At 38.1% G+C, this 25,789-nt stretch overlaps 1 protein-coding gene across 1 annotated transcript; it reads left to right on the top strand.

Annotated features, from left to right (window-relative positions):
* On the top strand, window positions 1–22,858 carry vasna (vasorin a). The gene is made up of 2 exons (XM_051095074.1): window positions 1–220; window positions 19,818–22,858. The coding sequence occupies exon 2, from the start codon at window positions 19,986–19,988 to the stop codon at window positions 21,909–21,911; it is 1,926 nt and encodes a 641-aa protein (XP_050951031.1). The 5' UTR covers window positions 1–220; window positions 19,818–19,985; the 3' UTR covers window positions 21,912–22,858.
* Window positions 22,859–25,789: the final 2,931 nt, after the last annotated feature.

Genomic DNA, 25,789 nt, shown 5'->3' with positions numbered 1-25,789 from the left:
ACCATAGTGCTCCTAAAGTTCAGACGTCTGGCTGGACGCAACCTGTGCGGATTGGGGAGGCTCTGTATGTGCACTGTATTGTGATGGTTGTCCAAGCTTCCCCTCAGAAGAAATTATTCCTGCTTAGGGTATGACCCTCCAAGAGTTTTGAAAGTCATTCTTTTGTGGTAACTTCTGGATAAAACAACGCACGTTTGCTTCACGTTTCGCATTTTTACAGGTAAGCAGTGCTGTGAACTGTTTCTAGACTGACAACGGCAGTGTAAACATTAATAAATCGCAGTCGTTAATAGACGAATTATGATGTGAACAAAACATTTCAGCGTGCTATACTGGAAATAACGTACTAATATGGAATTAATTTGTAATTCTGGAACGTTTGTTTACTCTTGTTGCGAAAACAAATTTTGACAGTTAACAACAACGTTAAAACGTTTCAACGTTTTACCTTGAGTTTCTTGCTGGTCTCCTGAGCTCTCAAAGTGGCTTCACTAAAGCATGTCTGTTTTAAAATTATGTTCTTCGTACCAGGTAACCCAAGCCAATATATCATATTGTGCAAGGACCGCTTGGTCAGTGATAAATTAAAGTACATTCCTCTGTTTATCTCATTGTCCCTTGCATAATGAACATAAACATAACAAAACATAACGAATGCACGCTAATGTGAAGGGATAAATCTTAATAGTGAGGTAGTAGGAAGTTATTAAGATGTGATTCTTAAAACACAACATCACTTTTATGTGTTAGGCTATATTATATTTTCATACATATACTACATTACATGTATTACATTAATTTATGTGTGCCAGTATGGTGGAGTGTTTTGTGGGCTGACATTCCTAATTACGGTTGAAGTGTTTTTACCTATGTACATGTGTGAACAGATTGTAACAGCTTTTAACCACAAAGTTAGATTAAACGTTAGTCTTGCTCTCCTGAGGAGATAACCTCAACAGTTCCATTCGTTGTCAGTTGCTATCTATCTACATCGCTTTTAGACAGCACAAATAGACTATTAATACGGTGCCACAGAACAGCTAGTGTTGCGTAAGACCAACATCAGCAGCACAATACTGAAAAAATACTAATTTTATAAAGTATTAGAGCATCTCCTTTTGTTAAGTTATATAAAAGGGTTAAAGAGTTGACAGTAAGATTATTGGTGGGCTGTAGTGACTGGCTTGTGTTGTTTATATACAGTATGTCAATGCAAAGCCTGTAGGAAATGCCTCCTAATATTGTCCCAGTTATGTCATTAAACCTTCACCCGGTTCTTTCTCACCCAAACTGGCAAGTAGTGGTTCTCAGGTGTAAATTAGTTTAGTTGCACATGGTGTAAAGTAGATTATGCTCATTTATTCTGGCTTTTAAACTCATTATCTTTGTTGCTTTAGAGACATCTCAACAGTTGAGGAGAAAAGTTTTGTGGAGGAGTTTATTAAGAAGTACTTTGGGGCAAGGGTTGAGTGACATGCTGAGATTTTGGCCATTCATTTTAGTGATTCTGAATAGTTCTGGTAATCCTCCCCAGCTGTACGCCACTTTTCTTTGCTCAGCGGTTGGTAAGCGGTCTGAAGGAGATGCTGAAATGGTCGTAACCTTTAAATACCCACTTGATTATCACAACATATAAAGTGTAGCATCTGTGAAGCTACCTATTATGCAGGTTTTAACATCCACGCTTAAAAATAGAGGTTCCAAAATGGGATTTTCGCAACTATGGGCTACCACAGAAGAACCATTTTTGGTTCTCCAAAGAACATTTCAGTGACCAGTTCTTAAAAGAACCACTTTTCTTAGTGTGAAGAACCACAGTGCAGAGATCCCATAGTTGTTAAAGATTCTTCATGAAACCATCAATGCCAATAAAGAACCAGTTTTTTTAAGAATGTACACTCCCTAAAGATGACTTTAGCTTTGTAATCTTTAGTAAGTTCTTTAGAAAACCATATTTTGCTGGCAGGAATTCAGAAACCAATGTTTTGGCCTAAAGATCCTGTAATGTCACAAACTGTTTTAAACTTTAACCATCAGAACCACATAAGCATCTCAAGAACTTGTAGAAAAACCAGAGATGTTGAGAACGATTTGAAGAACCTTAATATTTGGTAGTGTGCAGATGAAGTTTTAAGAATTTAACAGATTGCACAAGCACACATTCGTACTGCACTCAGCTGACCCTTTGAGCAGAAAACCCAAGTTATTATTTGTTTGTTTAGTGAGATATTGTTTATGAATGACGTCAAAGCAGACCCAGCTGCGAGTTAAGCTGATCCGTCATTAGAAATCTGGGCCGCATTCCTTATGTAATGTGTGATAATGACTGTAGTAAGCATGTTAACACGTTCTTCTCGTTTTTGTTCGGTCAGACTTAGAGATCAGCTGGCAGGCTGCCAGTCATCGTTTGGGAGAGGCAAACACGGAGGGGGCACTTAGGCTATGAAGGAGGGACAAGCGTATGAGAAAAGCAAAGACAGAGATATAGAAGGACAGCAAGCAAAAAGCACAGACAAACATTCCAGACGCGGTGCCTCAGCAATTTAATTAAAGGGACTAGTGGGACGTTATAGTGGGCATTCGGAGGTAAAGGCTTAACCCCCCTGGCCAGGCTTGGACTAATCCCAAGGGTCAGCTAATAAGTGTTCGGGTCATGCCACCATGACAACTAAATAGGGGAGTATCTCAAAAGGAGCTTCCCAGTCACAGTTAATAACTGCATGATGGACGTTAAGACACAGTGAGCAGGAATAAGTGTGTGCAGATGCTAAGTTAAGAATGGCCTTAATTACTCCATGGTAGAGTCAAGTGTGACATCTGAAGGTTATTTAGTTAAAAACACTTTGATTGTAAAGAGCGGGCCTTTTGTGTCTTGAGTGCGACTCTGGCTGTTGTTAAAGGTCAGATGGAAACTCTAGAAACACGTCACTTGTTGTTTGGATTATACCGATCACTCAAAATCAGAAAAATCTGTTGCAGTAGTGACTGCCAAAGCTTGAGCCCTCCTACTAAGACTGGGATTTGGTTTTCCTTTGGTTTCTTTCTCCTCAAAGTGTTGGGTAAACAAAGAGTTGCAATACAGGAGCATTAAGCACGAAACAATGGAACTACAACTTTACTAGTATCAAAAAGCTCAGAACAGGTTCAGTGTATTTCCTGCCACTTGTATTATGCTTTTAGTTACTGTTTGACAGATCTGAATTAGGATGATTAGTTTCTCAAGAACACAAATAGAAGTATGAAAAAAATAATATACACTACCAGTCGAAAGTTTTTGAACAGTAAGATTTTTAATGTTTTTTAAAGAAGTCTCTTCTGCTCACCAAACCTGCATTTATTTGATTCAAAATACAGCAAAACCAGTAATACTGTGAAATATTTTTACTACTTAAAATAACTGCTTTCTATTTAAATATATTTTAAAATGTAAGTTATTCCTGTGATCAAAGCTACTCCAGTTTTCAGTGTCACATGATCCTTCAGAAATCATTCTAATATGCTGATTTGCTACTCAAGAAACTATTTTATTATTAGCAAAATTAAAAAAATTTTTCCAGGATTCTTTGATGAATAAAGAGATCCAACACATTTATCTGAAATAAAAAGCTTTTGTAACATTATACACTATCCATTCAAAAGCCTGGAGTCAGTATAGTTTTTTTTTTTAATGTTATTTTTTATTTTTTAGGGAAAGAAATGATAGAAATAATACTTATATTCAGCAAGGATGCTTTAATTTGATCAAAAGTGATGATAAAGACATTTATAATGTTACAAAAGATTTCCGTTTCAGATAAATGTTGTTCTTTTAAACTTTCTATCCATCAAAGAAACCTGAAAAAAATCTACTCAGCTGTTTTCAACATAATAATAAATGTTTCCTGAGCAGCAAATCAGAATATTAGAATGATTTCTGAAGGATCATGCGACTGGAGTAATGATGCTAAAATTTCAGCTTTGAAGTCACAGGAATAAATTGCATTTTCAAATATATTAGAATAGAAAACAGTTATTTTAAATAGTAAACAATTCAACATTTTACTGTTTTTGCTGTACGTTGGATCAAATAAATGCAGGATTGGTGAGCAAAGAGACTTCCTTAAAAAACATTAAAAATCTTACTGTTCAAAAACTTTTGACTGGTAGTGTACATATACAGTATAATACATGTAAAATAAACATTCAGATCAGGATTGTCCATATTGTAGAAAATCTCCATGTTCTCCATCATCTGTTCAATTAAATTTTTATCCTTTTTGAGTTTAAGTTTCTTCAATAACGTCAACTTAGTCATAACTTAACTAAAAGTAGTAATGCTAGTATCTTAATGACATTTTCAGTAGCATGACAAGCTAAATGTCACTAATCATTACTATATTTTTAATTCTTGTGTTTTGTATTTGCATCTAATATAAATCCATCTTAAATGTAAGGAACTGTACTTGTATTTATTATAAATCTATCTTAAATGTAAACTTCCCCAGCACTGCTGACAAGAGATAAGGAAGGCTGGTGAAGAAAAGCTCCATCACTGTATTATCTCACGTTGTGGCTTTTAGGATTTATTTTATGTATGTTCTGCCATGGTGTCCACTTGTAAAAACACTGTTTAGATTGCAGCCCTGCTGTGTGTGCGATCATGAGCAGAGTGAAGGCAAGAACCAATGCCAAGAGAAACAAAGAAAAATAAACACACACATAAAGCATAACAGAGGTCAGAACAATGATCGAAATAAGCATGAATAAGATTGGATGCTACGCTAAAATACTTTAATATGCAGGGACAGCTAAACAAAAGCCATTTGTTGACTGAATCCCCTGAGAATTGTAAACACTCAGTGGTGCTTTCAAAACATACTGACCGAGAGCACATAGCAACACTAGCTCAGCCAATAGTGTGATTTTGGGGCGGAGCTATCTGTTTATCCAACCAATAGAAGACAAGAGGAGAAACCTGTTCAGAAACAATCAATGTTTTGACATTTTTGAGAGGGAATAACGCAGTTCAAGGATACAAACTCTAACGGAAAATGCCCCAGGTGCACATCTTTTTCACTCTCTGTAACGTCTTGAGGACAGAGAGTTATGGCCTTTGGCTGCATCTGTTGGGTGGTGTTCGGGTTTTCACAAGTCAAGAACAGCAAACATCCGTCTGCCGTCGTTCAAACGCAGGCACTCATGAGAGCACTGTTTGATCAAAGGGATCTGGTTCTCCGATTACTTTGGCTGAGTTATATTAAAGCTGTAACAGTGAGTTCTTATACAAACACACTAAACATACACATAACTGGTGAGGAAGATGCTCAAAAATACATACTGTGTTCAAAAAAGGCCTGTCTTATTCATTACATTGATCGAAAAGGACAGTAACTACACTTATACACTTACAGCGTTTCAAAAGATTTGTACTTTACATTATTTTTTTTACCTTTGATGAACACCATTTCTTCAGCCATACAAAAAAAAAAAATCTTTTGTGTCCAATGTTGTCTAAATAACATTTATGTAAGCTAATTTCCACCACCAAATTTTCTTGTAATTCTAACTTTTGCAAGTTATAAGTGCAAAATTGTGAAATAAAAAGTTGTGTTTATTTTTTTTATTTTATTCAGTGATGCAAACAAGCTTCCATAAGTATTGGACCCCACTGACTTTCATTGTATGGACAAAAAATCTCACATCTTTTAAGATGTAAGTGACGCCTGTTTTGAATGGCTAATCCCTTTGCATATTCACATGTTCAAGTCACACAACTTACTTGAGAATACCGACAGAGTCACACTGAGGTCATTTGTACACTTTAATCGATCAGTGTCACAATTGAATGGTCTCAGAACAAATTCATCAGCAGACTGCCAGGACAGGATCAGATAAGCCTTTAAAACACACAGACGTACACATTGTGTGGACTGTCTTTCTTTGCTTTTCAGTCAGCTGCAACAGTACACAAACAGATCAGTGTGCTGGAGACTGACAGAGAACTTCCCTATAGTATTTAGTTACTTTAGCCACGCTTACACCATGTCTACACATTACAAGCAACAGCTACATCATTCAAAGAAGGTAAATGTTCTCCCAGGGAGCCCCAATGTCACCGTGCGTGGTACAAACAGGTCGGGACAGGCAGAGAAATTGATTTGGTCTTGTTCCAACATACCTCATCATCACTGGAGTTGAACCGACTGTGGTATCACATTCGTTTATTTGTTTTAATGGGCTGTCGGTTGTAAATAGATCTGCTGGGTAATTTAGGGCTGAGGTGTTTTGCTGTACTATTTTTCGTATTTGGTTAGTTGCTTCTTTGTTTAAAAGGCAGCTGCTTTTGAGTTGTATGACGAGTTTGGTGACCTGATGTGGACCTTCAGTGCAAGCAAGAACATCTGACTTTTTCAATAAAGAAGATCACATGCTTAGTATCACAAATGTGATTATTTGATTAATGGCCTAGAAACCGTGCAGAATCTTACTGTAGTTCAGATTTGAGATTTGGTCTGACAGACTTTAGTGAAGTCTTTAGAGCCCCCAATGCAGAAAACACTCAAGCTGACACAGCTGGTCAGAAGACAGGACACCCCTGCGGGGCAAGAAAGGGGGCGGTGGGGCGATTTGTTCCAGCACGTCCCAGCCGGGAGTTTTCTTCCTTTTATGCTTCGTTCAAATCAATCTTTCAACTACAGGCACACTAAATTCATATTCAAATTCACATTAAAGTTAAAGTTCACTTAAAAATATACATACATTTTGCTGAAAATGTATACAAGGTGTAGAGAAGTTTGGATTTGGAGACGTTTCTAAATTACTTGCTCACCAGTGGATGCTCTGCAGTGAATGGGTGCAAACAGGTGATAAAAACATGACAATAATCTACAATTAGTCCAACAATTAACACTGCGTTTTTTTTACAAAACAGATCGATCAAGATGATTTGAAATTCAAAATGTCACTTCTGGTTTAAAGTCCATATAAACCCCTGTAGTACTTTCACATCAAAATACACCAACATGTTTGTTTAGAACCATTTCGGACTGTTTTCATTGTAAATGGTGCTTGATCTGTGCATATTTCTCTCCTGATTCAGACAGGTCAATGTTTTCACTGGATTTAGCAATATTATGGATAAAGGACTGGCTATTTTTGCTGAAAGCAACAGTTTAAAGTTTAAAACATGTTAATGATGGTTTTGCTTCTTACAAACATGCTTTTTCTCCTTTTCTTAATATGTTAATTGATAGATTAAAGTAGTGTGGATTATTTTGCTGATCTTACTCTGAATCTTACTCTGACAGCACCCGTACTCTACCCATCCTAACTTCAGGTTCACACTTAATTTAAATTCAAATTAATTAAATGTACTTAACTGGCATGACAATTTTTCATACCATTTTTTGTTAATTCCTATTTTGAGTTTAAAGAAAATAATGATTTAATTGAACTTTTTAAGCAATATTTTTTTCACTTAGACTAATTCAGTCCAATTCACTTCTCATTCACATTTATCGGTTTCATATCCGAATTCAAACAATTTTTTTCTCCCTGATCTCATGATGAAAGCGTACCTGTTGCGCAAGACGCAAAAGTACATATCACTGCCGTTACCAACAGAAATGTCCACTAGAGGTAAAACAGCGAGGACTTAATCGTTTTTGTACGCAGTTATGATTACAGCTCCATATGTTTCGTTTTCCGGATGTAACAAGTTTGCTCGGTAGCTCAGCCAGCACGGAATTGGACTTAGGATGCAGAATCCTTGGGTACGAATCCTGTGAAAAACATGACTTATGATGAAAGAGCTGAAAGATGAGAGATCGATAGACAAGCTAAAACGACATAGTTGCAATCACATTTTTACGTCACATTTGCTTTTGTTCATCGGTTTAGGTGTAGTGCAGATGGTACGTTATTTTAAAACGTCACGGAGCATTAGAGTTATAGAGCCACTCAACAGTTTTCGTCATGAGATCAGGTTGAATGTTTTCCATGCAATCGTTTTTTTATGATTTACGCTGATTTCATTTTGTTTTTCTCTCTGTAAACCTCAGTTCAATTTAATTAATGTTCCGATTTTGGTTCACATTCAGTTCATATTCACATGTAAATTCATTTGATGTACTGTAGTGAAAACTAAAGACAGTTTTCCATGCAATAGTTTACGTTAGTTACGTTCCACACCTGTGCAGTGTGAGTAAACATCTGCTGGACTCTTTGATTGCAGATCAGTTTGAAACATCATTTAACGCTCAGGGCTTTGACTGGTGACTAGCGCTTGAAATCTGTGTAAATGCGTGTGAGTCATGGCATTAAGATCTATGGCGTCAGGCCAACAGCATTTTGACACCTATTATGTGTTACGCAGTAGACGGAACAACAATAAAGAATGTGCTAACTTGAATAACTTGCTGGTGAATGTGTTGAGCAGGTGTACGATTATACACCTCAGTCAGATAAATATGTTCGTATGCTGCGTGTGTGTTTGTTTTTCTTTGAGAGATGTCAAGGTGAAAGCTGTTATGATTCGCACTATTACTCACAGATTTGGTCTGAAAGTAAGCCAGAAAAACAAAGCTTAGAAACGACAAGGAACCTGTCCCGACCAACTAAACCTGCAGATAGTAAGAGAGAGAAAGAGACATGTATAGACAAGAACAAACAGCTCTTCCTCACTCTTCATTTATCACAACACAAAGCAAGTACAGTTTGCCCCTTACAGTGATAGTAAATAGATCAATGATTGATTGCATATTTATATATGGGCCATTCTACAGAATTTGCGCAAACTGCTGTCCCACAACCAAAAAACACATTTAAAAAGCATTTAAGTATTTAAATCTTAGATATTTACTATGTTTCCTCCTTTTATTATCTGTTGAAACCCACAATAATATTGTAAAATATCAGTAAGCTTACTATTTATAAAATAATCATTTAGTGGGTACTTCAAAATAAATATTTGTTCTATAGTTTCTTCGTAAGTTTATGTAAAAAAAAAAAAAAAAAGTGTCCTGCATTTTCACATCACATCAGTGTATGTTTTAGTCCATTGGCTGAGACTGATTTTAACTACACCCCTACATTTATGATCAGGAAATTTGTGTGTAACTTAAATGTCACTACCAAACACCGTCTTTCTATAATTAAACATATTTTTTTGGAAGTTATTCCATAACATTTAGTTTTTATTTGTGTGCATTGTGCTAGCTAACCATGTGTTGATTAGCATCTTTGAGCTACGTTTAAAAGTATCTAAAATTGTCACTACCGAAACCAGTAAAAAAAAAAAAAAAAAACGTAACAATCACGACCAAAGCATTTGGTGAAGTTTCGGTAGTGACATAGTTTTTTGGAGTGTTATCCTATAAAATTGTCACCACTGTAACAGTCACGACCCAAACATTTGCTGAAGTTTCGGTGGTGAAATTCTTTTTTTTTTTTTTTTGGGGGTGTTATCTCATAAAATTTTCACTACCATAACAGTCACAACTAAAACATTTGGTGAAGTTTCGGTAGCGACATCATTGTTTTTTTTTGTGTGTTTTATCCCATAAATTTTCACTACTGTAACAGTCATGAACGAAACATTTGGTGAAGTTTCGGTAGTGATATCTTTGTTTTTTTTTGGGGTGTTATCCCATAAAATTTTCACTACTGTAACAGTCACGACTAAAACATTTGGTCAAGTTTCGGTAGTGACATCTTTGTTTTTTTTTTTGTTTTTTTTGGGTGTTATCCCCTAAAATTTTCACTACTGTAACAGTCACGACTAAAACATTTGGTGAAGTTTCGGTAGTGACATCTTTGTTTTTTTTTTGGGTGTTATCCCCTAAAATTTTCACTACTGTAACAGTCACGACTAAAACATTTGGTGAAGTTTCGGTAGTGGCATCTTTGTTTTTTTGGGGGGTGTTATCCCATAAAATTTTCACTACTGTAACAGTCACGACTAAAACATTTGGTCAAGTTTGGTAGTGACATTTTCGTTTTTTTTTTGGTAGTGACATTTTCGTTTTTTTTTTTTTGGGTGATATCCCATAAAATTGTTAGTACTGTAACAGTCACGACCGAAATATTTGCTGAAGTTTTGGTGGTGATATCTTTGTTTTTTTTTGGGTGGGTGTTATCCCATAAAATTTTCACTACTGTAACAGTCACGACTAAAACATTTGGTCAAGTTTCGGTAGTGACATCTTTGTTTTTTTTTGTGTGTTTTATCTCATAAATTTCCACTACTGTAACAGTCACGACTAAAACATTTGGTCAAGTTTGGTAGTGACATTTTCGTTTTTTTTTTTTGGGGTGATATCCCATAAAATTGTTACTACTGTAACAGTCACGACCGAAACATTTGCTGAAGTTTTGGTGGTGATATCTTTGTTTTTTTTGGGGGGTGTTATCCCATAAAATTTTCACTACTGTAACAGTCACGAACGAAACATTTGGTGAAGTTTCGGTAGTGACATTTTTGTTTTTTTTGGGGTGTTATCCCATAAAATTTTCACTACTAAAACATTTGGTGAAGTTTCGATAGTGACATTTTTGTTTTTTTGGGGGTGTTATCCCATAAAATTTTCACTACTGTAACAGTCACGACTGAAACATTTGGTGAAGTTTCGGTAGTGACATCATTGTTTTTTGGGGTGTTATCCCATAAAATAGTCACTACCATAACAGTGACGACTAAAACATGGGATGTTTTGTCAAAAATAAAGTTATTGAATAATGTCAATGTCTATTTGGATGTTTTAATGATTAACTGAGAGGACAGTTAAAATGATATTAATATTTGAGGCTTATTTGAATCTATTTTGAATGTAGTTACAATAAACAAGCTTTCATGCTTTAAAAGAGATACAAAGCATTATAAAAGTTGTTCATAAATCTCAATACAACTATTGAGCATTTCATAACCATAATATTAAGACATGCTGTTAGAGAATATAACTTTATTCTTACAATAAAATAAAAGGTAATCTTACTACTATCACAGCTATTTCCACAGCAACATTTTTTTGCCTAATGGGGTATGAAAATAAACTTAAACAGGTTTTAATATCTGCATGCAAATGTGTTTCTGAACTAAATTCAACATGTTTTATGGATGTCTACATATTTAAATTGGAAAACTGTATTTTTTGGAGTGCACATTCATAAGGAGAGAGGCACAGGTCAAATATGAATCATGCACATGCAATGCCATGCCTTAAGATTATGCCACCTGACAGCATGCTAGTCATAGCAGCAACATATTACAGGTAGTCCAGTCGCGATCGCACTGAACTTTCAAATGCAGCCCTTCAGAAAGAAATGTACAACACAAAAGGATGCTAAGAACACTAAATGACATTTGTCCTAAACACACCCATTCTAAAATGCTTCTCGTACCAGACATGCTACAGTTTCCAGGCATAGTTTTTACCACAGTAGATAGATCGATAGATCGATAGATAGATAGATAGATAGATAGATAGATAGATAGATAGCACCTTTGTAACAGTATATGACAGGCTGGCGTGTGTCAGCGGCATGTGTAAGTTGGTCTACTTTGGTCTTTTGTCTTGTTAAGTTTCTCACGTTTCACACAGAAATGCGGTCTCCTCGCCGATGTGCATGGCTAGCAGGTGTGCACATGCACACAGAGTAGATTGTAACTTGAACTGCCTGCAGGCCCTGGGCAAAGTTGGGGGAGGATGGTCTACCTTTATTGCACCCAGTCTGGTTTAAGCCACTCTCCGCCTTTTTAGTGTCTTTTGTTTGTTTGGAGGGTGTTTGTATGAATGCTTTGGGTGAAACTACTTGTTATAAGGACCTAATTATGGTTATTTAATAATAGTCCAATGAAATATGAACCTAAAATTTGAGTTCTTGACATTGTAACAAAGTAAATAAATTACATTTAGAGACAACAGAGTAAAAAAATAGGTAGGAAAACTTTAAGGGTATGTTCACCCAAAAATGAAAATTCGGTCATTAATAACTCACCCTCATGTTGTTCCAAACCCATAAGACCTTCGTTCATCTTTGGAAAAGAAATTAAGATATTTTTCATGAGAGCTTTCTGACCTTGCATAGACAGCAACGTAACCGACAAGTTCAAAGCCCAGAAAGGTAGTAAGGACATTGTTAAAATAGTCAGTGTAAGATCAGTGGTTCAACCTTAATTTAATGAAGCTACGTGAATACTTTTTGTGCGCAAAGAAAACAAAAATAACGACTTTATTCAACTATTTATTCTCTTATGTGTCAGTCTTCAACGCATGCTTTAATGATGTCCTTACTACCTTTTTGGGCCTTGAATGTGGTAGTTATGTTGCTGTCTAAACAGGGTCAGAAAGCTCTCGGACTTTATTAAAAATATCTTAATTTGTGCTCTGAAGATGAATAAAGAGTTTACAGGTTTGGAACGACATGTAGGTGAGTAGTCAATAACCGAATTTTCATTTTTGGGTGAACTATCCCTTCAAACACCCATACCCAAGATCTCAATAACATCACACACTGTGCACAGATTTTCTCTTTAGCTAGAGACTCTGGATCTCTCTCATTTGCCCCTTTAACGTTTTGAACTTTACATAGTGTGCACCAAGTCTAGTACTTGAAAGGCTCTAAATCAGGGATGTCAAACTCAGTTCCTGTAGGGCCAAATCCCTGCGGAGTTTTGTTCCAACACACATACTATGCAGTTTTCAATTAAGCCTGAGGGACTTCATTAGTTGGATCAGGTGTGTTTAATTAGGGTTGCATCTAAACTCTGCAGGGCTGTGGCCCTCCAGGACTGGAGTTTGACACCCCTGCTCTAAATAAAGTAAAAAAAGCCTATACATTTAGAGCTCTTAATTGTTGAGCTGTACAGTTTATGTGCATGGGTCACATCATTTGCTCTTAGAAATAGTCATGTACCCCATGCCTTTATCAAAACTGACTTACAGAAACTGTAACCCTGGAGCTTTCTTTGCTCAACAGCACCATTAAATAGCTTATGACTCAATCCTTGACTAATTTGATTATTAATACATATTATATGGTAGAAATGTTTGAGCTATTATTGTGACATTTGACTTGCTGCACACTTTGTTAAGTTGTTATGGTCACTTGTGAAATTTAGAGACACGTGAGAGCTCACAATTCTTTAGTACAGGAAGTGGAAAGCCTGAGCTCAGTATGTGATGTTGTTGAGATCACTTCTAAACTTTTGAGGAGACAAATGTGAGAGATCCAGAGTCTCTAGCTAAGAAAAAAGATCTGAGCATAATTTGTGATGTTGATGAGATCTTTTATATCTTTATATCTGTTAGTATTTACAATATTAGTAAAAGTTTAACGCTTCGCTTAAAATAAAATTGAAGACATCTGAAGACAAAGCTGATACGTAAATGAGACATATAAGAGAATCACCCCTTAATATCCTGAGCGTACAGTAACCTCTGTCAGAGTATTAGCCTTGTGGGAAGGCACAACCACACCTCAAACAGCATGAGTTTGGGTCCCAGCTAAAGGTACTTTCCTACCTCTGTACCTTTCTCACATCTCCCACGGTTTCCTGTCTCACCTCCTACTGTTCTATTAAAGGTAAAATACCTAAGTGTAAGCAAAAAACAAAACAAAACATTTTTATGATAGTATTTTGAAAGATAATACAAGACAATAAAGAGATTTTCTCAGTTTTTCTCAGAACTTTGTCATGTCTCAATTGTGTCTACTTTTATTCTTCCTGAAGACATTTTAGGAGAAACATCTGAGACACTGCTGATACTACAATGAGAGATATATGAGAATCACAAAAGTCTCAGCTTAGAGCTTAGAAGGAGCAAACTCTGAGCAATAAAATGTTCCTAAAATGGAGTTTTGAAAGAGATTGCAGCTAGATTCTTTGAAGACCACATTTCAGCAAATTGATTTTTGGCTTTTTTAAAGTCACACAGCTGACCTCAAAGTATTTCTTCATTCCCAATTTTCAATGGATAAAATCTATCCAAAAAAAGACGGGTTGCACACGCTGAAAAGTGTGGACTTGCAGTAAACTAGAGCTACAACATTAATGTGAAGAAATATTTGAGTTCATATTGAGATCTCAACACAGAGAAAATATTTTTTAGTCTCTATTTTCTCTGCATTTACTTGTACTGATGTCTATGGAGAAACAGTTAAGATGCGATCTGAAGCAATCTTATTTGTGATTTTAGTGCTAGTTGAGGACAGCGAGGACTTGGCTCTGGCTCTGCTTTAGAAGCTTCTGTTGTGGTCGAAGTGAAGCATGAGGAAAAATCACAGTTGCCTTGATGAATCTGTTTCGTATTGTAAATCAGCCACATGTTCATGAGCACGATTCAAGCATGCGTAAACACAAACAGCTGCTTACGGGCAAGTACGCACTCGTACAGAATCCACATTTAACTGCACATGCCTGTTTCTCTTTTGGTTTCCCTCCCTGACATCCTCCCCCTACTCTAATCGCAAAACAGTTACTTAATGGGAGCACGCTGTCACCTGGAGAGACCGTCCCAGTGCATTCTGGGTAACACAATCCAGCTGTGCTTAGGCGCTGCTGACGGAAATGTGTATTTATCTGTGTGTCAATATGTGTGTGTGGCTGAGTAATCTCAGGACAGCAGCATTACAAGTATGTTATTTAAAGAAACACACATTCACACCTCTGTCTGTATGAGGAAATGTTAAATGATGAGTGTGTTTGTGTGTGTCCTACATTTTTACAACAGGCCAACTGCTAGAGTCAAGCTACTATTTAGATAAAGTAATCACACTACAGATACTAAGAATAAGTAGTTGGTTACACTGCAAACTACTAGCATTTTGCAGTTAGTTAAACTAATAACAAAAAAAAATAGCAGTTAACACTAACAAAAATAGTTAGCTAAGCTACATGTAAGCTATTATCAAAAAAATGTAACTACACTACAACCTGCGAATGGTAAGAGTTAGCTACACTAGCAAAAACTGCAGCTAAATACCTTGGTTAGTAGCTTGTGGTGTATCTAAATATCTAACAAGTTAGCAAGACCACAAGCTAGTAACTAGCAGTTAGCTATACCATATGCTACTTGCAAAAACTGTAGCTAAATATTTTTATTATTAGTAGCCTGTCATATAGATAAATGTCTTGTTAATTATTAATAGTTAGCTACACTACAATCTATCAACATTAAGTAGCTAACTACTTTAAGATAACTATTTAAGGAGATGTTTTATTCGATATCTCTAAAAACAAATATCTACCAGATATGGTCGCCGTGATATTGCCAAATAAGACATGTTCCTGGATCAACATCTTTTGTTGATCCTGGATCAACATTACTCTCCAAAAATATATACTTAACCCAGTCCTTACCCCTAAACTTAACCCTATCCATAATTTATTCCTAATATCAGAGGGAAATGATAGCTGATTAAAAAGGGTGTAGAAAAATCTGATCATAAGCCTAAAACTGACATTTCCTGAAAAGTTATTCCTTAATTCTTATTGGTTAATTGAAATGTTGTTCCAGGATCAACAAGGATGTTGATCCAGGAACATGTTGTACTTGGTGAAATCACATTCACCACCAGATATAGAGCGTTCAGCAGTATTAGACTAGAACAGATAGGTTATATTTACATAAATACAACTAATAACTAACTACCAACAGCCATGTTTTATTCAACGCATGTCCTGATTTTGCTGAGTTAGATGTGTTTCTGGGTCAACATATTTTGTTGACCCTGGAACAACATTTTAATCCAAAAATTTAATCTTGACCTCATCCCTACACCTAAACCTAACCTTACCCATGAGTAATCCCTAAAATCAGAGGAAATGATAGATGAATGACACTGATATACAAGCACCAAACACTGATTGTAAGCCTAAACTTCACAAAAACGATAAACTGTTTATTCAAATCTGATTGGTTAATCACAATGTTGTTCCAGGGTCAACAAAGATGTTGATCCAGGAACATGTCGTACTTGGTAAAATCAGGTTCTGCTTCATTCAACAGCAGTATTTAACAAAATGCTTCAAATTTAGTCAAACTTCTGAAAGAAATAAAAAAAAGGGATAAAATCAGCCTAAGATGGTTGGTAGGTTTTGCCTGGTTATAGCTGGTTTAAGCTGGTCAGCAGGCTGGTTTTAGAGGGGCTTTGGCTTCTTTTTTTAGCTGGTCAGGCTGGGAGACCAGCTGGTCAACCAGCTAAAACCAGCACTGTCCATCTTCATTTTCAGCAGGATAAAGTTTACATTAAATCAGTAAATCTTTTTTGTACTGGTTAAATTCATGAACCGAATCACTGAAAATAAATCACGTCCTAATGCTACCCTTGTTGGATATGCTGGTTAGGTATGGTTTGACGCATGGTAGCTGGTTTATGCTGGTCCTTAGTTGGTCATGAGCTGGTTTAAGGTGGTCCTGAGCTGGTTATGAGCTAGTCCTGAGTAGGAGTTACTTGCATAGGACCAGCATGTGACCAGGTTAAACCAGCTCAGGTCCAGCTTAAACTAGCTCAAACCAGCTGCCATGCTTCAAAACATACCAATGTGACAGCAAAACCAGCATATGTTTTTTTTTTTAAACAGGGACAGTACATGTCCATATCTCTTGTTTGAAAAAGTTAACAATTAAGCTACTGTCACACTACATAATTAAGTTAAGTTTAGTTTACTTAGTTCCCCAACAACTGTTTTACTGTCTTTGGACTCTCTTCATGACGAAGACATTCATAAAGTACACACATACTGTAATTTATTTATTATTAAGTTTTCGGTTTCGGCTGTATTTATTTAGAACTTCACCATTCAAAAGCAGTTTTAAAAGAAGGATAAAGGATGAAAAGGAACGAGTGAAAAACAAAACCCACACAAATACAAAATTCTATATAAACGGGGTCATTCGAGGTATCTGATATTGTCTCTCTCCACTTTCCAAATCTCGTTTTATCCCCCTCTCCAAGTCTTCTCTCTCATCACCGACTAATATTAAAAAACATTCTTTCAGAAGTAATGAGAAGTCTAAGAAGTATACAAACGGATGTTGTTTTTTTGGTTTCGTTCGGCTGGGCATTCATTCATCATTCACGGCTTATAAATAAAACAAAGCTGAGCCAAACCCAGAGGGAGTGTGTGTGTGTGTGTGTGTGTGTGTGTTGGAGTGATACCTGTGTTGATTTTTGGGTGTGTGTAAGCATGCCGGTGTTCTCGTGTCTGGCGAGAGGCTAAAAAAATGCCGTAAATCAACAGACAGACTTAAAGAGATAGTTCAGTGAAAACAATTAAAACGTTACCCAATTTTGTCCATACAATGAAATTCAATGGGGTCCAAAACAACTTTATTTGACTTTCATTGTAAAATTTCAAAATTTCTACTTTTGTGAAGATGATAGACAATTCTAATTAAATTTTAATTTTTAGGTGAACTGTCCCTTAATCCCTTAATAAATAGCGTTCTGTAAATTTGCTAATTAGTATTAAAAAAGTGACTAAGGTTAAGATCACGCTGATGTGTGACCTATAAAGAAAACAAAAGCCTCAATGGCGTTCAGCTCTGCTTCACCTTCTGCACCTCATGCCATCCTCGTCAAACCTGTTTTCATGCAATCAGTTCTGACAGAAGATTGGCAAACAAGTACATGAACCCTTAAACAAATAAAGAAGAGTGAGAGAGAGAAATGTCAAACCCTTAGGAGGCCTCATGCCTTCCTGTGATGAAGATGGATTTTTAGGGTTATTGCAAAATTCCTGCCGTGCCGGTGGGATTGTGCATATGCCGGAGAAAAAAGGGAGAATGGAAGGAGGGTGAAAAAAGATAGGAGAGAAAAGAAGGGAAGGTAGCAACCCCCTTTAATGAAAAAAGCTCTAGTTTCTGTTCAAAGTCAAGCAAGAGTCCAAACACGTTGAGCCAAAGTGAAGGGACAAAGCTAAACATACAAGAGATTTTTAAATGGCAGCTAAAAACACAGTCTCTAAAATGTTACCTAATATATCAAATTAACTGGAGAGGGTAACTGAAAGATGAATTATCTGACTAAGATGAAATGGTAGAATAATTATAATTTTAACAATTGGACTAAATTGAATGGCAGATCATGTAATCACAAGACAAATTCATACAAACTCGCTCTCCTTCCCATCCCTAGAGGAAGGTCAGGCTTAAGCTATTCATCTGGTAGCTGGTTTCTAGCCGATCCCAGCTGGCAATTAGCTGGTAGACCAACTTGTACCAGTACCAAACTGGCTAGTCAAGCTGCTTTGTGAAAACCAGTGCCTGGTTGATCAGCCATTAACTAGCTTGGACCAGCTAATAAATAGATATCATGTTCCAAAACACAGCGACCCAACAATGAGTCAAGCAGGCTTCTTTTACGAGAACATTATCAGATCAGATTAAAACAAAACAGAGTGAGCAAATATAATCACAAGACTATGAGCAAATATAATCACAAACTGTCCTAATAACCATGGCATTGGCCTTCAAGGGGAGGAAGGAACGAATGGGCAGAGAAAAAAGATAAACGTTTGATGTGAGAAAAAGCGACTCACAAAAGGAAACTCAGAAAGAAGAAAAGGATGAAAAGAGTGAGAGTACCTGCCAAACGAATGGTTGTTTATCTCCCTCAATAGACTGGCCCTTTAGCAGCCAGAACTGTTCCTTGTTGGAACAGAAAACTATTCTTTGTACTCACAAACATACACATTGTTCAACGGTGGAGAAGATGGCAGAGGCTTGGCCTTGCCCTTTGTTCACCAGGAAATCAAAGAGATTGTCGAACAATCAGCAAAAAGGGACACACACAAAATGACACTTTCATTAAAATTAAGGGGAACCACTTGGAGCACTTAAGCTGGTAATTATTTATTTTTTCTTTTTAATTTTAGAAAGCTACTTATGTTCAGACAAGCTGTTTCAATAAAGAATCAAACAGGTTTGTGTGTGTGCGCTAGACGCTGAAATGCTGGGTGGGCTCCTCTAAGGACACATTCTGGGATGAGGTCTAAACTCTATGAGATGAACTCATTAAGCAAACAGTGGAAAGAGTGAAACTGAGTGCAAGGCAGGTCAACAGACATTCGGTCAGTTGGGCCATATACCACAGCCATTGTTGGATAATTTCAGAAGGAAAATAAAGCCAAAAGTTGTTTAGCCACACCATGAAACAAGCTTTAATTATAGCGCAGAGTCATGCACCTATTTGTTCATTTTTACCAAGGAGGCACCAGTGACTAATTCAGAACTGACACTTTTACAAACGTTCTGCCACAGTGTTTCAGACCAAGCAGTACTTGTGCAATGTAAATATCAAACTTGCATTGAGCAAGACCATTCTGGTCAACACAACTGGAGGTCTGCCCTGCAGGATGGTTGTTGTTGTTGTGTAAAGATGGAGTTTCAAAGCCTTGGCAAAAGCTTCCAAGTTTGCCATTTGTATAAATAAGCCATGTAAAGAAATTGTTTAAAACTGGTTATGCTTCAAGACCCATATTTAGACTGTGCACACTGTCCCAGAAGAGTACCAAAATTGTTTAGCATGGAGAAGCATCTGAGCATCAAACACTGAAATGTTGTTTATTAATTCTACCATGATCTGTGTAGACCAGGGGTGTCCCACCCTGCTCCTAGAGGGCAAATGTCCCGCAGAGTTTAGCCCCAATCTGCTCCAGTGTTAAAAAAGTTGTTTCAGGTGTGTTTAATTAGGTTTGGAGTTGAACTCTGCAAGACTGGACAGGACAGTAGCCCTCCAGGAACAGGACTGGACACCCATGTCAAAAGGCTCATATACACAATTAAAATATCAAGATGCATTTTTGACATTGGGTTTCTGTTTTTTTTTCATTGCAGGATTCAATCCAAGGCCAGACAGTGATTGACGATGCGGCCAATATCTCCCCTCTCTCTCATCTCATTTTGTTTCACTTACTGTGTGGATCTCTGAGCAGCAGATGTCCTCAAGAGTGCTCGTGCAGCATCCCTGGTTCCATCTTCTGCGTCCAGCGGAACTTGAGCTACATGCCTCGTGGCCTCCCCTCTTCCACAAAGGACCTCTACGTCTTTCAGAACAACATCAAAACCTTGCAACAGCAGGACTTTGTAGAGCTTGGCGAGCTTGGAATGCTGGACTTGAGTCAGAATGCCCTCAACGAAGTCCCTGATGGGGTGTTTAGCCCACTCTCCTCTCTGCACAACCTCGATCTCTCCTCAAACCACATTATCCACATTTCCAAAGACAGCTTTGCTGGACTGGTCAACCTGGAAAGGCTGTATCTCTACAACAATCGCATTCAGAGCATCCACCCAGCTGCCTTTGAGGGACTAGAGAACTTACTGGAGCTGAAGCTACAGGGGAATCAGATAAGTGTGCTGCCAGCTCTGCAACTGCCAAGACTACTCCACTTGGACCTTAGTTATAATAGCATCCCACCTATTGGACCTCAAGATTTACAGACACCACACCTTGAGTCACTCAAAATAGCTGGGCTGCGGCTGACCAGTCTGGATGAGGGGCTGCTAAGCAGCCTGGAGAACCTACATGTTCTGGATGTCTCCCAGAACCTGCTTGTAGAGATGCAACCTACACTGAAGGCAATGGGGGGTCTACGAAACCTCAATTTAACAGGGAATCCCTTGGGATCCCTAAAACGAGAGGACTTCCAAAATCTGGTTAACTTGCTAGAGCTTGACTTGAGCAACCTAAATTTGCAAGGCTTCCCTGAAGGCTTCTTCAACCTTTTCCCCAAACTTGAGAAGCTCACTGCTGCTGAAAACCCCTTTAACTGCCTCTGCCCACTGGCCTGGTTTCCAGCATGGCTAAAAGATGTAAATGTAGAACTGTTGAGAATGGAAGAGACTCGTTGCCACTTTCCACCAATAAACTCGGGAAAGGTTTTGGCAAAGTTGGAGCATAAAGATTTTGGCTGTCCCACGACAACAATTGAGTTAACAAGCGCAGGGACAAGTAGTACTACAAGCAAGCCCACAAACTCAACCACACCATCAGGCACAACACATGCCATTTCCCCAGCACCACCAAGTGAGATGCCCTTGGTAGACTTCAACAGCTTCCCTCTTTCCCAGACCACTGCCATCCCCAGAGAAATCATAGAAGATTCTGAAGAAGAGGACATTATTTGCCCTTCCAATATCTGTTTAAATGGGGGAACATGCGTGTTTGACTCTAATGGGATGGTTGTTTGCTTGTGCCCGCCTTCGATGTCAGGACTCTACTGTGAGATTCAAAATCCAAGCTTTCTTCCTCCACCTTCACCGAGAGTTTCTATCGAGACCGTTGCTACAGTCCAGCCCAACACAATCAGCTCCCTTCACATAACCAGCACTTCCATTACACTAGACCTTCACCGTTACATTCAGACAAGACCGCACATCCGTGGAATCCGTCTGACTTACCGAAACTTGTCAGGCCCCGACCGGCGACCACTACAGCTGAATGTGCCTCCAACTTACCCAGAATACACGCTTAGAGGACTACAGCCAAATAGCACCTATTCTGTATGTGCTAGTCCTCTGGGAGAGCCTGTCCATGTCTCAGTCAGTGCCTGCATGGAGGCTAGGACAGCAGGAATCCCACCATCATCCCACGAGCCAAGTGTTGACAGGACCGAACCTTCTTCCTCTCTCATACCCATCGTGGCAGCTGTGGCGGTGGTGATGATTGTGGCCATCATAGCTACTGTGGTGGTCTTTCGCCGCAGGAGGAGATCTAAGGCTCCAGTAGATATGGACTTACATGAGACATCTACTCTGGAGTTAGAGGGAGTAAAAACCAGTCCAGAGAATGGTCTAATGCATCCAAAACAACCCGACATCACCCCTTGCCCATCTTTAGCACAAAATAGCTTGGAATACGAGGCACCTTTAATACAAGGACAGTGTCCAGCCAACAATAATGTAGCTTGTATGAAACCTTTGTACGTATAAAAGCCATATTGTGCTATTCATACCTCCAGCCCACAGAGGGCAATGTGCTCCATGACTCCTGCAGGCGGGTGCGATGCAGACACTACATAGACTCTGGTGGGTTGGGTGAACATTTTTAATGCATCCCAGCCAAACGCTTAAACTGACTGCCAGTATTTAAACCAGGCGCATTTGCCATCAACATTTTTTACAGATGCCTTCAAGTGCCTTTTATAACCATAAATATCAGACTCTATCAAGAATTTCTCTCTAAGAAGTAGCCAGACATTACTGATCACAGTATTGATAGGCTGGAAAAGAGGTTTCTTTAGAGGTAGCTCATGAATTATGTAGCTGGCTCTGGAATTGGTAGACAGGAGTCAAAAGGTCATGCCTGGACGCCTGGACATTTTTTTTTGTCCAGAAACAAATTGCACTGATCAGAGACACTGGGACTGTGCCTAAGAGGTGCCTGTAGAAGCTGAAAGTGATCAGCCTCTTAAACGATGCTACAAATAGGTTTTATACAGCATCAAAGCATCCCTCTGTCCCTCTACCCCATCTGTCCCGCACAGGAGATTATTTGCTGTGAAAAGAAAAAACATGAAGAGACATTTTCTTACCTTGTCTAGTTTACGCTGTTATGTTAAAACTGTGTTTATATGTTTTTGTATTTTTAAAGGAACAGTTCACCAAAAATGAATTCTGGTGTTGACTCACCCTCACGTCATTCCAAAACCGATCTTTGTAGAAAGAAAGTCACATGAGTTTGGAAAGAGATTAGGGTGTGTAAATGAAAACAGAATTGTCATTTTTGGGTGAACTTTTTCTATGTCCCTTTTTGTGTTTAGTTGTTGTGTTTGTTTTGACTTGTAAACATGAGACTGTAGCAGACATTCTTTCTCCTCTCACTTGAGTGCAACAAGTTAAAATGCTTTTACTTCTAAATAAAAACAAACACACTTTTACATGAGTGAAGCCTTCATCCTGCATCTGACAAAGAAACACTTTGCAAGACTATAAACACCCGCAGCCATTGTTGACCTCCAACAAATTCCACACATTAACAAACACGCAAGTACTATATAAGGATATCAATAACAAACGCTTTTAACAAAGCTGTTTTTTTTCGTGCCAGCTTTTCTAAAAATGTTCTGTAGTCATGATTCAGACTGGGCCCCAAACACAGACTAACTAGTGGAAGGCTTCAAAGCCAGGTTTTTTTGTATTCGTTTCCAAGCTGAACGCAGATGTCTTTGCTCATTTGTTTCAACCAGACTATGAAAACTTACAGAAGCGTACTATGACACAGTGATGGTATCAAGTGGTAATACCATGGTACAGAGTGATAAAAAAAAAATTCTATGCCAAAAAAACTTTCGAATTCAGTTTGTTTAGCAAAATTAATCACCTCAGCTTGAATCTTCAAGCTTTTACTTAAAAAAAAATATATAACAAGATCCAAGTACAACGAGACTGATAGTTTTTCTCTGTGAAATTGCGAACATGTCGAAGCCAAAAGTGTCACTGTGGAATTGCATGTTTATGAGTATTATCAATGCAGTAAATTTGTGTTAAGAGAAATGGAGCCAGTAATCTAATCCAAAGTGAGGAAAGGTCAATTGTCAAATTATCCCCATTCTCAGCAGCCTCTTTTTTAGCCCCACATCTCACATATTTGTGACCGCATGCAGTATGTGCGCTGAAGATGTCAGCGTCTAGCACATCTAACCGTTTGAACTGGAAAGAGGAACAGCTTTACACAGCATGAGGGGCTTCAAATATTTGAAACATTTTCAAAACCGCTTTCAAGTCCCATGCTTACTTTGGGATGCTTGTTGTTTCTCTCTTTTGTTGTGCACAAAGCCAAGTCTTCTCCTTTTTTTGGATGTAAAAAGTGTACTCTTTGGAAGAAAAATGTGACATCTGTTGAGAAAATAAAATGGAAAAAACACTCTTCTGTGACTGTTATTCTCCGCCGAAGCATTATGCTTGTACTATGTAACTCAAACAGCGTGACCGCAAAGATCTAATGTATACCAATGTTTCTGTGCTGTTCTGGATTTTTGGAGGTTTAATCTTTAAATTGAAGGCTTTAGTTTAAATCAAGACAAACATTTTGAGAATTTTTCATGAATTATCTGAAAATTGAGTGAAATTAAGCTATTTACTAATACAGTGTTTTGTTTCTTCATTACATGGAACTCTAGAACACATGATTTAGAGTCTATGTTTACAATAGTAACACAAAGATATGTAAAGTCTGTTTTTTTATTTTAGTAAATGGATGTATTAAGTGGGATAACGTACAGCCAAGATGTTTTTAAATAGCAAAACAAACCCCTTCGCTTCATTACACTCCTTCACATTGAGGTCCTAATCATCTTGTCAGGGTTTGTTTTGTCATAATCACCCGCAAAGAAAAGCAACAAGAGGAAAAAATGGCCTCTACGTCTTGTTTTGTTCATGCCTAAAAATGAAGGAATGGAAAAATTGAATGGGCAGGCATTGAAAAGCTCCTGCCAGAAACGCAGTTTTTGTATGTTGTGGCAGAATGACAACGTTTAATTAAGACTGGGCTTAAATGAGGACTTTAGCAAGCGTTTAAACTCCAGAGAAGAAGTTGAATCCAAGACCAAGAGTCTGAGATGAAATGAAGACAAAGACAATAATGTTTCTGGAGCAGAACATGCAGTTCATTCGTAGCACATTTGTGTGGATGTATGTCACAGCACACTGTGAAACGGTCCCAGCGGACGCCTTTCAAAATGAGCCTTAAATCAGTTAAAAAAACTAAACGCAGCAGCGCGTCTAATGTGGTTCCCATTATACAGCGCTCAGTAGGGAAAACGGGGAACGACGGAGGAATTTTATTTATTTGAAAAAGCTGGCACTGATAATACAGGGTCAGGGTTGCAGGGGGTCACAACGTGGAGGAAGGTAGAAAAGAGGAGGTGCGTGGAGTGTAAGAAGGTATGGGGAGGTGGGGGATGGATGAAATTTGAGTTCAGACTGATGGTTGGGTCTGATAATGGCTCAAACGGGCCCCTCGTTCAGCGGCCCCCTCCTGCGCTCATACGCAGGTCAGCGCTGGCAGATATACAGCATCAAACTCCACACTTCTCAGAACAAATCTGAGGTAAAGAGGGGGAAGGAGAGCGAGGAAGATGAAAACGGCAAATAAAAAGAATGAATCAGGTTGCGTGGACCATTAACTGTAAAGACAGATAAGATAAAGTGGACTTGAATGCTAAATTGCCGGTGACTATCAAAGACACAGCAACAGCAGATTTAGCTTTTGGAAAGACCAGCCTATGCTGAAGTTTAAACAGGCATTTAAAAAAGCTGTCAGAGCGATACCTCCATGTGCGTCAGACTCCCAAATTGAGGTTCTTTGCCTGTCTTATCTTATATCATCCCATAACAATGAACTGGAGATTTCAGTGAATTGAGTCAAAACGCGCTCATGAAGCAGAGCTATTATCGTTAACTAAAGCTAAAATCATAAACTGAAAGGCAAATGTATATATTTACTAGGGTATTGGGACTGGATGCTCCGGCACGGTGGCCTCTCCCTCACAGCCAGCGAACCCAAGGCAGTTACTAAGGTTGTCCTGGAACCATTTTGTCGTGTGTCACAAATCCAATGATGCTGGTAGTGACGATTCTCTTTGACGAATCAGTGATCGGTGATTAGTATCGGTACGGCTTGCTTAGAACCCAAGAACTAGGGTGACCACCTCTACCGCACAGCATTTTCACCCCTTGTCCCAGACACTGCATAGTAAGAAAATGTCCCGCATTTTCATAAGTCTGTTGGTTTTAAATTATTATATTAGAAAACGCTTTCTCTCGCTTGCATGTGTGCGCTCAGAAACATTATTCAGCGCATATGACAA

This window comes from Labeo rohita, chromosome 22 (assembly GCF_022985175.1).
Source record: "Labeo rohita strain BAU-BD-2019 chromosome 22, IGBB_LRoh.1.0, whole genome shotgun sequence".
Lineage (NCBI taxonomy): Eukaryota > Metazoa > Chordata > Actinopteri > Cypriniformes > Cyprinidae > Labeo > Labeo rohita.
This window is presented reverse-complemented; position numbering and strand designations above follow the sequence as displayed.

Coding starts and splice junctions, on each gene's coding strand:
- vasna (XM_051095074.1), top strand. CDS start 19,986: ATGCCTCGTGGCCTCCCCTCTTCCACAAAGGACCTCTACGTCTTTCAG.